Below are 15,551 nucleotides of genomic sequence, written 5' to 3'. Positions count from 1 at the left end.
GTGCAATCTTCCCTGGCCTGATCCACCCATCCCTACCCCATCTCCTCCCCATTCTGCCCATCCCATTTCACCCCTCCCTGTCCCATTTCACCCCCTGCACTGGGCATACATGCTTCAGCGGGACTCCCAACCTCTGTCAGTACATGGGGGAAGACTCTGGCCTTCCCTCCAGTGCTCCAGCTGCTTGGGCTGCTACAAAGCACTTTATGACTCCTTTGCAGCAGCCTGCACCAGGAGACTGTGTGTTTCACCAGTACTAGTCTTTCATAGGACTGGGCCATAAGAAATTGGACTATGAATCAAGAAGTCCCCAGTTCAAGTCTTACCTTTGCTGTGGGTTCACAAGGTGCCTTAGGCAAACCATTCCCACTCAGCCCCCTGTGTGCAACAGTACTCATCTTACAGGTTAATACCACGTGAAGTGTTTTGAATGCTTGAAGGCATTATACCTATGCCTAGCAGCAGCAGTAGTATTGCTATCACATTCATTTTTTCCAGACTTTTCCTCTCTAAAGAAGCAATTTTCAGTTTCTAAAAATGTACTTAAATGAATTGATGGGAATTGTTCATTCTGATGGCTTTATTAGCAGGGGTTATAAAGCTCTACACTAACACCTACCAGGAGAGACATCCTTGTGCTGTATCAAAAATTGCTTTTGAAAGTCATAACCAGATTGCTGCATGGGGGGAGGGCTGCAAGAAACAAGTCCAAGCCCCATTGGCTTGTCAAACTACTTGTGAGGTTGATGAGATCCTGGCAATACATTGCATTATAGAACTAATATTTCAAAATGCAGGTTTGCCAAACAAAAGCTTTGCAGAGCAAACAGGAAAAATAATCCCTACCCTTCTTACTATTGATAACTAGCAAAATCTTTTACTGCTGTTGTATAGCATCTAGAAGAGTGTATGGGTGATATAAGCTGTGCTTTTTAAGCACAGTCTTATTGGCATGATCAGTGTTGGTGACATGAACCCTCCAGCTCAGGCAATAAGCCTATCCAGAATGCATTATGTGTTGGGCTGCCATAAGGCTGCATAAAGTAACTTTAGCCAACTTCTGGCCTGATCCTCTTCCAGGGCAGTGCCAGTCTCCTGCATTCTGCCCAGGAGATGGTTGTCACAAACATGCCATAAGACATGTTGCAGCAGCCAGAATGACAGAGGCACAGGCGGGGAGGTCCATGTGGGCAGACACTGGGCCTCCGCCCCATTCTTCGGAGCCCCGGGAGCCATTGATGGTAAGTTCTCTGCTGAGCAGCAGGGAGGTGTTCCAGGATGAGGGAAAGCAGGGAGGGCTGAATCTAGGCAGGGAATGAGGATTCAAGCCCAGGATGGGGGCCGGATGGCAACAGAGGCTGCCACCACCATCCTATCCCCCCTCCCATTCCTGAAAGCCCTATGTGGTTTTACTTGGTTCTGTGCCAGCCATTTGCTGGTCCAGATCCGAGTAGACCTGTTGAGTCTGCTGGGGCTTGACACGAAGTAAGGGAACTGTTCCCTTACCTTGAAGAGTCCACTGGCTGCCTCCTTGGCCCCACGGGATATAGCAGTGGCCGTTTCAGCACCACTGTACTGCAGCACAGGCAGTCCCATTAAGATTGGGCTACCCCCTCATTTCTCCAGATTTCTTCTTTCTTACCCAATTGAGATCTATAAGAGCAAAGTGTTCTAAATCTTTAAAAGATATATTTGAGTAATTAAAAAAATATGAAGTATTTGGACATTGATTTGGATTTATATCCTGTCTATATCCAAAGATTCATGCCAGTTGACAGTGAGTTCACATTCCTTAAAGGAGGTGCCTGTACACAACAACCACCATTTCATATTAATGGGCCCAGGAGGAGCAAAAGGAATGTGTGTATTAGACCATATTAGGGAGGGGGGAGAATTGGAGAACAGAGCTAAAGTTAACAAAGTGGTTAAGTTTTGCAGGGCAAGTTATTGATTATTTCATTGTGCCGAGTCACAGTGGGTTATTTTAGGGGTCAAGCTGCAGAGGGCACTCAGTTGCATGAATGTTATGCCTGCTTCACATAGTTTATTTTTTAGCAGCTCTGAGCAGTTGCAAGCTGAATTGGAAATTCACTGGGGTGTGGAGGTGGGGCACTGATCACTTGCTCCTTATGCTGCTCTTCTTAGAAAAACCCACCTTCTCCTAGCTGCTTGTTCTGTGTAGAAGAAGGTATCTGTATTCTGCCCCCACTTGGGCTCGCTGATATATTGTGGGGGGCTTTGTAACAGACCTAAGTACCCTCTCCCTTTCCACTCCAAATTGCAGCTTCAACACCTACTTTCAGTAAAAAATGACAACGCACCACCAGTCTGAGGGAATATATTTGTGAAACTGAGCACCACTTGTCTTTTGACACTGCAGTAATTATTGGTAATGCTTTACGGGGCTCTGCCTGGGCTGAAATGCCTTCCATATTGTGCCCCCATTTATAGGCCAAGAAGTTGGAGTATATTTTGGTGAGGAAGAGCATGGTTTCAGAAGCAAGAGCAAAACTCAATGATGCCCATTAGGGCTCTTTTTGTCTAGCAACTACCATTTTATTCTCAGAACATTCCAGAACACTAAATGTTCTGATGTTGTGATGGCACCTGGCCTAGATATCTTCAAAAGGGGATTAGACAGATTTATAGAGGAAAAGTCCATCTCAAGTGACAAAGCCATGATGACTATATGCATCCTTTGGGTTTTAGAGATAGCCTATATCTGAATGCCAGATGCAAGGGAGTGACAGCAGTATACAGGTATCTTACTGTCTTGAGTACTTCCTGAGGCATCTTTTGCGCCACTGTGAGATACAGGAAGCTGGACTAGATGGGCCTTTGGCCTGATCCAGCTAAGCAGACCTTATGTTCTTACTACTATGTCATGGTGTAGCATCGTTCTGGGGAGAATAATAGCAGTTGAAAGCCATTCGTAATATCGATGAGCTTTGCCACATAACACCCTTGAAAATCAGGGCTTTTCCCCTGAAAATGCAAAAGAGATGAAACAGTTTTGTCTCAGCCCCAAAGTTTGGCTGAACTTTCAGAACTCCAACCACTATTGTACCAATGAAACACTACTGATGTTTATTAGGTTCTAATTTTCATGAAAATACAAATATTATGAAAAATTCTTTTAGGCAGCAATCAAGCTTATAAGGACATAAGGGGAGGAGGAGGAGGAGGATGATTAACAACATTTATATACCACTTTTCAACAAAAAACTTCACAAAGCAGTTTACAGAGAAAAATCAAATAACTAATGGCTCCCTGTCCCAAAAGGGCTCACAATCTAAAAAGATGCAAAAGAACACCAGCAAACTGCCACTAGAAATGACATTGCTGGGGTGAGGTGGGCCAGTTACTCTTCCCCCTACTGAAAAGAGGGGCACCCGCTTGAAAAAAGTACCTCTTACCCAGTTAGCAGGGGTTGTGGTGTAATGTTCCTTAAACAACATGCTTTATGCTTAATGTGCAAAGAGGCAATGCTCTTTTTTTTTTTTTTTTAAAGACCTTATGTTTACCTGGTTTGGATGGAATCTTTTTGATAGTGTTGCAAACCCCATGTTCCTAAGAATATTCAGTTATTTCATGTACCTATACTTAGGCTTAGTTGCAGACCTTGGGGCTGGGGATAGACGGACTGGGCCTGGGAGGAGGCAGATTCAGTAGTAGCGGTACCTGCTGAATCCTAACCCCCTTCCCAGACCTGATCCGCCTTCATGGATCAACGCAGGCTGCAATATAGGTCCAAGTTGACCCCTAGCAGCTGCTGGGGCTTACCTTGGGGCATGGGGACAAATGTCCCCTTACCCTGAGGAGATCTCCAGCAGCCAAAACTCCCCCGCGGAACACAGCAGACGCCACGCCATTGTCACATGGGGAGTTTGAATGGGGCCGTTAATGGAAAGTGACTTAATAGGCATATTTATCATATTTATGTAGCTATATTTATGTACTCCTTTTTACCCATAATGGTGAAAAGTGGTAGCCAGTCAGCCATGTTACTACCTTCATTTATGGATAATTACTGCTTACACCCATTTGCAGATGATTTGCTGGTGGCATCTCTTAATTGTGGGTAACTGTTCTTGCATAATTATGACCCACTGGGTCATAAATGTAAATATTTAAGTTGGAATCTTATTTCACTAGATTTTGTAAATAATTTTCTGCTGCACATTTTAATGTTGAGTGGTGGGCATGCATTGGACACTTGCTTTTTCTGATGCTAAGGTTTGTGTCTGCTTTTTAAAAACAGACATAGTGAGACTTTTCTGTGTCACTTAAATATTGGAACCATTTTTCTTTTATTGGCTATGACTGGAGTTGATCTGCTCTATTGGTTTCTAAAGCAGTTGCAAAGTCAATTTCAGCAGCATCCTCTTTGCTTGTTTTTGTCATAGTTGTTTTCATCTGATCCACAATAATGCACGCTTGTCTCTTCAGTACTTTGTGATAGCTTCAGGATAAGGGTCAATTCACATGCTACACTCTAAATCACTACCTCATTGGGTGAATTCTTCCCCTGTGGAAATGTCAGTGTGAATACATAATATATATATAGTTCATAATTTCAAAAACTGCAGCTAATTCCATGTGTCCAGTTTGCTTTTTAGTTTTTTTAACAGCAACATTCCCAACTACTTTTCTCATGCAGTGCACAATGAACTGTTTTTAGAATTCTGAACAGACATATTTTTTAAATGCTCCTCCCAAATGAGAACTCCTATACCACACACAACACAGCAGGGGAAGCATCTTCCCTGATGTTCTAGTTGTCTACATGCAGGGAATTTTTGTTGTTGCTGTTTTGCATGAACATAAGAACATAAGAACAGCCCCACTGGATCAGGCCATAGGCCCATCTAGTCCAGCTTCCTGTATCTCACAGCGGCCCACCAAATGCCCCAGGGAGCACACCAGATAACAAGAGACCTCATCCTGGTGCTCTCCCCTACATCTGGCATTCTGACTTAACCCATTCCTAAAATCAGGAGGTTGCGCATACACATCATGGCTTGTACCCCATAATGGATTTTTCCTCCAGAAACCCGTCCAATCCCCTTTTAAAGGCGTCTAGGCTAGACGCCAGCACCACATCCTGTGGCAAGGAGTTCCACAGACCGACCACGCGCTGAGTAAAGAAATATTTTCTTTTGTCTGTACTAACCCGCCCAACACTCAATTTTAGTGGATGTCCCCTGGTTCTGGTATTATGTGAGAGTGTAAAGAGCATCTCCCTATCCACTCTGTCCATCCCCTGCATAATTTTGTATGTCTCAATCATGTCCCCCCTCAAGCGTCTCTTTTCTAGGCTGAAGAGGCCCAAACGCCGTAGCCTTTCCTCATAAGGAAGGTGCCCCAGCCCCGTAATCATCTTAGTCGCTCTCTTTTGCACCTTTTCCATTTCCACTATGTCTTTTTTGAGATGCGGCGACCAGAACTGGACACAATACTCCAGGTGTGGCCTTACCATCGATTTGTACAACGGCATTATAATACTAACCGTTTTGTTCTCAATACCCTTCCTAATGATCCCAAGCATAGAATTGGCCTTCTTCACTGCCACCGCACATTGGGTCGACACTTTCATCGACCTGTCCACCACCACCCCAAGATCTCTCTCCTGATCTGTCACAGACAGCTCAGAACCCATCAGCCTATATCTAAAGTTTTGATTTTTTGCCCCAATGTGCATGACTTTACACTTACTGACATTGAAGCGCATCTGCCATTTTGCTGCCCATTCTGCCAGTCTGGAGAGATCCTTCTGGAGCTCCTCACAATCACTTCTGGTCTTTACCACTCGGAAAAGTTTGGTGTCGTCTGCAAACTTTGCCACTTCACTGCTCAACCCTGTCTCCAGGTCATTTATGAAGAGGTTGAAAAGCACCGGTCCCAGGACAGATCCTTGGGGCACACCGCTTTTCACCTCTCTCCATTGTGAAAATTGCCCATTGACACCCACTCTCTGCTTCCTGGCCTCCAACCAGTTCTCAATGCACGAGAGGACCTGTCCTCTAATTCCCTGACTGTGGAGTTTTTTCAGTAGCCTTTGGTGAGGGACCGTGTCAAACGCCTTCTGAAAGTCCAGATATATAATGTCCACGGGTTCTCCCGCATCCACATGCCTGTTGACCTTTTCAAAGAATTCTATAAGGTTCGTGAGGCAAGACTTACCCTTACAGAAGCCATGCTGACTCTCCCTCAGCAAGGCCTGTTCGTCTATGTGTTTTGAGATCCTATCTTTGATGAGGCATTCCACCATCTTACCCGGTATGGATGCCTTACCCGGCATGGGAGGGTTTGACATCTAAAACCTATTTTCTCATGTGAAATGTGATCCCCCAGCAAGTTTGCAATGTGGCATGCATTGCAGTGGGGAGAAACTTCTATCCAGTGGGGAAAAACAAATCAAAAAGCTCTGCTAGGTCTATCTGAAGAAGCTCTCCAGATTATAGTGAGGATTTGGTTCACTATTAAGCTGTGTACAGCGGAATCAAATTTGAACAATCTGGGGAACAGGGTTCATAAAGAAGGGTCTTGTGTGTATTAAGGTGTAATGATTTTTGTGTATTTTGTGCTAATGCTGCTGTCTGCTATACGAAAGGCAGAAATGACATGGGGCCCAATCCTATCCCAGTGCTACATGTGTGAGAACTACTTCTTTACAATGTTTAGAACAGCCTTTGCAGCCAAAAACTCGAAACTTTCGGTTTCCTTGGGGATGCCCTAAGAAGACAGCTTGCCAAAATGTATTGGTCCTATGACACATGCTCATATGAAATGCTTTTTCGCAACTTTTTAAATTTCTCTGCCTCTCTCACTGTCAAGCAACAGATTCCCCAAACACAGTCATACTGTCCTCTTTCTGACAATTGTGCCTCTTGACCCATGCCAGGAAAGTGGGCAGGCATGGCCACTCACAGGCATGTAAAATATTATGATAGAAGCTCGTGTTGTGGAGTAGTAATTTATAAATGTTAAAATTAAAAAATAAAAATGGATCCAATTCCTGAACCCCTTTTATGGACTTCATTTACTTATTCCCTGCTCCAGGCATTTTGTGGAACTGTAAGTAAAAATGCTTTCAGGGAAAACATGTAGTAAAGCAAAGAAAAGAATGCTAAGGTATGCAACAGACCACCATTCTTTTTTTTGCTAAGGATCTGTCAATGTACTATGAGGCTATTACTTTGACATTTCCCTTCCTTTATGTTCAGAATGCTTTGCTATAACTTACATAATCCATAAAGATTTTATGATTCATGCTGAGCATGTTGGGTACAAACTGTGTAGTGCAAGATCCCCCCCCCCCAGTCAGTGATTTTCCATCAGAACAGATGTTTTCAGGTGTTTCATCTGTAACAGAATTGTTTTGGCGATGTCACTGTAAAGCTTCCCCAGGTAGAAAGAAGAATAAAAACCAGCTACTTGATACTTCCCAATGCCTCTCTCTGTCTATACCTTTGAAGGGGGATGTGCTTTACACTTTAGTACCCATTGATCTTTAGCAGGAAATCTTAGTGTTATGTTTCTGAGACAGTGAAAATGTAGTGTATTTTCACATGTGTAAACATGTGAAACATGTATACAGCTTAGACACATATCAGTCTAAACCAAATTCTGGCACAGATTCAAAGTGTGACCTATACCTGGTGTTTGATTTAGAATTATGAGTAACTTCTCTTGTGGACAGGCAGTGGTCTCCTATCTTACATTTTGTTGTGGATTCTGAATGCACTCAGTAAACAATCTTCTGAGCTATTGGACAGAGTGACCAATAGGTCGCTAGACTAATTGACCTTGTCACTGTATAGCAGAAATACTTGCAAACACAATTTTTCCTGCCAATAAAACTGTAAGTGAAAAAGTTTCATAAGAAATTGGAGTATCCTCTAAGTACCTTGGAATGCTATGATTCAGTCAGCAGAGGGTTTACTGCATGTGCACATACCAAGTGTTTGAATGAGTTTTGCTGTTTTGATAAGCATGTGTGAATTCAAAAATCTACTAAAAAGCATACTTTTTCCACTTAGAGTGTATTTTCCAAACAGTTGTTGAGTTAGCTAATAATTCACGTTGCCTTCTTTTATTTGTCTCCTTGCTTGCCTTCATTGTGATGTACTATTTTTCTGATGAAAAGACAGGAATGTTTGGCTGGCGACCACACGCTGTTGTAATGAGGGTGGAGTATGTTTTCTGATTTTTACATTAGTGAGCCAATCTCCAGAGTAGTACATCTGAATACTCAAGAGATGTTCTTGTGAACCTATCAGTATCATGTCCTTGTGGAAAGTAATTGCAGTAAATTGACTACTTCTGTGTTTAAAATCTTGATCATTGTGGTTGTTTTTTAAAAATTTGGTGATGATGAAGATATCACTGTAAATATGAAAAAGAAGCACTTCTTTCTCCAAGAAAGAAGGATACAGACAGGCACTCTCTAGCGTATCATTTTGTCTGTTTAAATCATGTGAAATGTCACATGGAAAGAAATAGCTTTGGTTGGGAACAGTGAGGCATAATTATTTTAAAATAAATAGAATTGTAAAAGTAAAAAGAAGATTTGAGACACTCCAGGATGACATGTTTGGATCCATTTGATGCCACAGGGAAGCAATTTTTTTGGTCTTGTTTTAAAAAGCAGTGATCAAAATTGTACCTGATATCTAAAATAATAGTTCAGTTGAATGGAAAATAAGCTTACAGATGGTGGACTCTCTCTCTCTCTCTCTCTCGCGCGCACACACACACACACACACACACACACACACACGTAAAAAGTCCCTTAGATTTGTAATGAAGGGGAAATGATGGTATGTTTCACCTAAAGTATGAGAGACAATGTGTAATAAGGGATTTTGTGGTTTTACAGCTCAGTGCATGTGTTTGAAAGCTGTTCTCTCAGCATCGTGGGTGGCAGGTTAATGCTACCATATAATGTATTGTAGTTGGCTCTCCACACTTGTCAGGGTTAGCGTTCAACCATTCGGAAAATTTTCCCATTGTTCTAGCATGTGAACCAAGACTAGTGTTGAATTCCCAATAACTTGACAGGGAGGTGGGGGGGAAACGGTTTAATTAGAAACTGAGCAATTTGATTACTTTTAAAAATGGTCTTCTGTATTTGATATCAACCAAATTCTTAAATCTGTGAACACAAATCTGCTTACAGTTGCAAAGCTGAACGGCCGAACGTGGCACTGTCGGGCAACCCCTTTCTCCAAGCAGAGAGGGAAATTTTGCATTCTCTGTCCTGCCTTTCTTCAGCATTGGCTCTCTGTTTCCATCTTAAGCATGTTTGCCTTAGATGGACCATAGCTTTTGGCAGCTTTTGCATTTTTAGCAAATAATACTGTTTCTAGCAAGAGTTGCAAGCAGAAAAAGGGGAAAAAAAACTTTGTGTGAGGTCCTTGTAAACTGAACCTTGGGAACATTATGTTTCTGTATTTTCTCCTTTGTGTTTTTTCCCTATTCGTGTCATGGTTATAAATTATATAGTTTGAAACAAAGAATTAAGAACATTCTATTTTGTGACTCTAAAAAAAAAAAAGGATTGGGTGTAGCTCCCTTTCTTTGTGTGTCGGGCTTTATTTTTCTTTTTACCTGTTGTTTTCAAGCCTGGCACACAGTGAAATAAGCAGTTATGGCATTGAAACTCCATTGTGCCAGGGCTTAATCCAATAAAAACAGAAGTACCGCCTGCTGAGTTGTATGCAGCGTGCTTGTGTGAACATCAATGTCTGCTGTTCACACACAATGTTTTTCTTTAAAGTTCTCCTTGGAATATTGGAGAGTGTACTGAGAGATTTTTTTTTTTTTTGCGCTTATGCTTTAAAGGTTGTAGTGAATATTGTTGAGTTTGCTTTGGTAGGCTCAGAAGATGTATTTAGCAGATGATCATTACTGCATCAAATAAAAACAGTGGGAAAGGCAAACCATGAGAGGTGAGGGCTTTGGATAGAGTAACTGTTGCATCAGGGGAAAGAAAAGCCAGATATTCTCCTATCCTGATTTTTTTAAAAAAATCTTGAAAGAAGAAAAATGAAAGGTGTGTGTGCAAATATATGTGTGTGGCAGCAAAGGAAGTGATAGATTTGAATACTGACTTATAAGAGCTGAGGATGTTAAACGTGGATTTCGGTTAGAGAAAGTATACCTTGGCTAGAAGATGCTTTAAAAACAAAATGATTGCACACTGCACTGTAACTGATACTTGGTTCTGGCATTCGTGTGGTCTCTCAGACAATGTTGAGATCAGCCATGTTCCACATTTGGTCCGATGGAATGTGCTCATCTTTTCCAAGGGATTATACACCAAAGTTCATTTTTTAAAATGTCTCATTGATGCTTGTTTTTTTGCTTCCCTTGCTTTTAATGTGTGGGTTTATTACTCGTGTACTTTTCAGGGTCTCTTAGAGATGTTGATAGCTGAATGACTAAGTGCAGACATGAAGTGCAGTTTGCAGCAACTTGCCTCTTGGGTTAACCTTTAATAGATTAGAATAGTGTCATAGGTAGATTGGAATACAGAACAAGAAAGCAGTGCAAAGTGGATTTTATCATCCTGTTTGAAATGCGACTAAGGGCCCAATCCTAAGCTTTGCATGCCGGCTCACCACCAGCACGCACTGTCGCAAATGTGCCATAAGGCATGTTTGCGGGCCCTAGCACCGGAACTCTGCTGGTGCTAGCCTGGCACTCAGCTAGCACTAGGCAAGCACCAGAGTTCTACCTCTAGACCAGGGGTCTCCAAACCCTGGCCTGGGGGCCAGATGTGGCCCGCAGCAAGCCTCTTTCTGGCCCGTGGCCAACCTCTTGTCCCCTGAAAGCCTCTGACCCAATCAACTGAACATGACAAGAACTGTACTCTGATTGTGTCTGGAGGGTGTTCTGAGGGCCAGAGAGGTTAAATGAATGAGCCCATTCATTCATTTATTCATTTATGTAAGTTCCATCTCTAATTTATTTATTTAGATTTTATATTTAAATTTTTTTTCCGGCCCTCCACACCACGCCAGATATTTGATGCAGCCCTCTGGCCAAGGTTGTAGCCAAGGAGCCTGCAGATTGTGGAGACCCCTGCTCTAGACAGTTGCACAGACCACCAAGCAGCAAAGAGGAGGTGTTCCAGGGTGGGGAGAAGACAGGGGGGAGGTGTTCCGGGGGGAGGGAGCGGGGTGAGAGGGAAGTGGAACCAGTGGAGCTTAGCTCCACCAAATCCAGCGCCTCCGTGTTGGGCTGGCACACTGCGTTGACTGACTTTGGGTCAGAGTAGAACCAAGTAGCCCCATTGCAGAGCTACTCACTTTACCTGAGGGAAGGGGACGAGAGACAGAACCCGAGGATGCTGTGGTGGCTGCCTGGAGCATGCAGGTTGTGGCAGCAGCCATTTTCAGTGCCGCTGCAGCCCTGCACGCCAGGCAGCTCAGGATTGGGCTGCAAGGATGCAATCCTATACACACTTTCCTGGGAGTAAGCCTCACTGAACGCTATGGACTTACTTCTGAGTAGACATGCATAGGATTTTGTTGTGTGTACCTTGGTTCTAGCATTCCAGCTTGTTTGGTCATTCTCAAGATAGCTGATGGGGAATGGCAATGTAATCTCAAAAAGAACATGACCAAAGATTAAACTGAAGTAGAACAACTGATGAAATATTCTCATGAGAAACTGTGGCATCCAAGCTGTCATGCTAACTCTGAAACATCTCAGAGTTGTTTCTGACTTTTTAGATTTCAGTAGGTGCGGTAAATATGTATTTGGCCATTTCCTTTATAAAATGCCAATTTTCCGTCAACTTGGGACATATCTTTTCAAAACTCAGCCAGATTGAAGATGAAACTGGAAACTACTTTGAATGCGTTGGTGCAAAAATAGCCCACCTTCCCCATGATACTGGCAATATCTTTATAAAACTTTTTAAAATAACTTTTTAAAACATTAATAATATGTGTACACAGGGGAAATGCAGTTTGCATATCTATACGATTTGGTGGTGAAAGGATGCCTGAGGCAGAAAACCAAAGCTTACTGAAAATGCTTAAGAACCAAAGACAAGGGGTTTGAACTAGGACTCAACATGCTAGCACATTAACTCTTAAACTATTCAGGGAGAATTTTTACTATTTGTGCATGCAATGGAGCCCTGAAGAAAGCAGTTAGGAGGAGAGAGGAATCCCTTAGAAGGAGAAAGTACATAGCTAAGAGGGGGAGAGCATGGAGGAAGGGAGAAGGAATATAGGTAGGCTTGCTGGACTTCCCAGAGGAACCCAGGAGGAGAAAGGGAAGATTTTTTGGGTACAGGGAAGCCAGTTGGGGGGTTAGGAGGAAGAAAAGGAGTGGGGGTACAGATCTAGCAGGAGTGGCACTGGCAGGAATATTGGAGATGTAGCCTAAACTAAAGGCTACGGGCAAAGGGTGAGCTTAAGGACAAGCCATGAAAGCACTTGACGCACTTGTAGTGGAGGAGCTGGTCTCTCCCACTGAAGAAATTCTCTTGACTGATGCCACAGGCCTAGAAGAGATCTGTCTGGAATCTTTACCTGAAAAACCTTATTTTGGACAACATGAGGGGTCAGTGAAGGTAATGTGCAGAAGGAGGCTTAGGGCTGATCTCTGGTCTCCAACAAAAAGGTTAAAAGGAGAGAAGCTCTTTCACACACATGCACAACACTCAAAACAGAGAAGAGATAAAGACAATCACTAAGAATGCAGTCAATTTGACTTTGCACAAGACACAGACAGGGAAAGATAGTGGGGATTTGGTGGGTCTCTGATGAGGTTATGCAGCAGGTCAAGGATTCCATTTCTTTTCTGCAAAACTTGGGAGCATGCATTGCAGAGGTTGCAATGACAAGGGCTGACAACACAACTGTCCTTGGACAAAGAGGAGTCTCAAAGACAGAGTGAGGGCTATGTAGCTAGTCCTTAACATGCCAGGGAGGCAGTAACCTCAAAGGGAGCTGGACAAGGAAGCTGAACTGCCTCTCTTTGCAGGGGAGAGAGAAGCAGCCCAAGGAGGTTGGCTGACCAGCCTGTACTGGGTTCATCAGCTTGGTAGCCCATGGGCAGAAAGGGAGGCAAAACACAAGAGAGGAAAGGAGGTTGCGCGATGCTACTGTTTAGGGCGCTGGTTGACATGGTGGTTCTCAAATGGAGGCCCCTTGCATTGCATGTGTAATTTTTACCACAAAACTGGAATATCATAACATGACTTAAATATTGAAATAAAATCTTTGACACCTGGGTCTTTTACTACCTCAAAACTGAATTTCAGTGGCAGATTTCATTAAACATACACATGTTTTTCTGATTGCAGCTCATTTCCTTTGTCTGCATTAGTGAATGGAACATCTTCCAACTGAACACATTTTTGCTATTCACTTTTTTAGAAGATGAGGAAAGATCTCCAGTTGGAAACTAACATGGAGCATTCCATCACCACCTGGCTAACCCTGTGGTCTCAAGGGTCAGGTAGGGCACGAATGTCACCCCAAGGGTTTGCATCCTCTTCCCCTTTACTTATACCAGTGAACCGGGTGGAAGACAGGTATTCAGATTCGACAGCTGGTTGATACTCGCAGCACCTTTGCTAAGTATTGTGATACGTAGCTCGCTTAATATGTCTCTTCCCCTTTTAGGGGCAGATTAACAAAGTAGCGAAAGTAGCAAATGCTATGGGTCCAGGGACCCCACATTCAATGGCATCACTCCCAGGGGACAGCTTGCCCCACCATGCACCAGGGGCCCAGGGCAAATGAGAGGTGGTGATAAGATGTAAAGAGCAGTGGCTTCTTCAGTTAATATCCTGGCACCATATTCTGTCTTATTTGTGACTTCGTGAATTTGGAGATGCAAGCACATATTTCACAAACACTACAAATGATATAAAATAGGACTATAAAGATACCTCATCTGCAGCAGCCTTAATATGCTTCTATTCAGTTGTACACATGCAAAAATACTTGAGTACTGTTGCTTAATTTATAATTTTTTTAACTTATTTTATTCTTATTCAGGAACTCTGTCTAGCCATAACAAACAATTTTTGAAAGTAAGTTTTGAACTTTCTTTTTGTGCTCTCATAGTCTCTTTCCATTGTATATGATACAAACAAGACAAATGGAATTAGCAGAGATTGGAAGTGAAATGAAATTATTTTCCACCAGTCGTGCAATACTCTGCGTGGAAAAATAGCACATACTGGGAGGAAATAACTAATTGTTTTTTTTTCCCCTGAGCATTTGGACATATGCCTTCGCTGGTTATGTTCTCACCAGAGCACAGCAGAACACCTTAAGTTTCTGAAGTGTTATCACAAAGGCATCCCAGTTGTAGAGATAGATGCATCTGTGTTTGTGTGCCAAGCAGCTAGCACTGATCTAACCGCAGTTCTAGTTTATGTTAATGTGCAACCAGTGGCAAACCAATAGACTGTGTCTATCCTGGTATGATACCTGTCAGTAGAGAGAGGTAAGTTGGACTGTGTGAACATGTGTTTTGGGGCGGTACTTTTCAAACTTTTTAGACCCAAGACCCATGAGAGAAGAGCCACAATGACAGTAGTTGATGGGTGCGAGGTGTGGCGACCAGAGTTCCAGGACTTCTACAGCAGGAGCAGTGATGTCATCTGCAGAAGTTCTAAGGTGCTGCTTAAGCTTTGAAACTTTCAGAGGACTTTGGCAGAGAAGATGCATCAGGCTCAGCAGGAGACAAACTGAATAATTTATTTCGGAACATATGTTAATATCTAGGTCATCCACTTTCCCAAGGCAGTATGTAAGTCTCACTAAAAGAATGGAACTTAGAGTAAAATTGCATAAATATTGCTCTGAGAGCCCAGTATTGCTATGTATAGCCCAGCTATACATGCCTGCTCAGAAGTAAGTTCCATTATAGGCAGTGGTGCTTACTCCCAGGAAAGTGTGGATAGGGTTGCATCGATGATTGTTATTCGATTTATATACCGCTTTTCAACAAAAAACACCCTTTCCGAAAAGCACTCACAAGCTAAACAAATGCAAAACAACACTAGCTGACAGCCACTAGGAAAAATACTGTGCTGGGGTGAAGCAGGACAGTTATTCTCCTCGTGCTAAGAGGAGCACCAGTTGAAAAAGTGCCCCTTTGCCCAGTTTGCAGGGTAACTGCTCATATCCCTTTTATATTTATCTGAGTTTTTTTTTGTTTAAATTCAGGTTTCAGTTTTTCCACCTTTGTTTTGAACTACTGCAACCTGCTCCAAGGATTTGGGGTGAAATGAGCTGCATCTTTAAATAAAGTATAGCGAATGCTCTGATGAAGAAATTTGAAGATAACTTTGTGTTGTGTTGTGGGGCATGGCTATGGGGCATGAGGATGAGCTCCTGCACTTCAGAATTTACCATTGGACCGCTGCAAGGCTCATCTAGTTCAGCATCCTCCTTCACACAGTGAGCCAACCAGTTGCCTTTAGAAAGTCGGCAAGCAGGACAAAAACAATATCTTTCTGATATCACTTTCTGAACAGGGAGTTTTTGTAGCTGTCGTGATTAAATAGCTC

The 15,551-nt window shown here is 42.8% G+C and overlaps 1 protein-coding gene across 2 annotated transcripts in view; it reads left to right on the top strand.

The window, feature by feature from the left end:
- ANAPC10 (anaphase promoting complex subunit 10) overlaps positions 1 to 15,551 on the top strand; it is a 46,959-nt gene that overhangs the window by 18,475 nt on the left and 12,933 nt on the right. Inside the window, exon 5 of one of the 2 annotated variants that reach the window (XM_066632651.1) lies at positions 13,402 to 13,483. The exons of the other annotated variant lie outside the window; for it this stretch is intronic. Within the exon in view, the coding sequence (XP_066488748.1) occupies positions 13,402 to 13,483 (82 nt within the window). The remainder of the gene's footprint in view (positions 1 to 13,401; positions 13,484 to 15,551) is intronic. 2 annotated transcript variants of the gene reach the window in all.

Source organism: Tiliqua scincoides, chromosome 6, assembly GCF_035046505.1.
Source record: "Tiliqua scincoides isolate rTilSci1 chromosome 6, rTilSci1.hap2, whole genome shotgun sequence".
NCBI lineage: Eukaryota > Metazoa > Chordata > Lepidosauria > Squamata > Scincidae > Tiliqua > Tiliqua scincoides.
The sequence above is the reverse complement of the archived record's forward strand: the minus strand, read 5'-3'. Positions and strand labels throughout refer to the sequence as shown.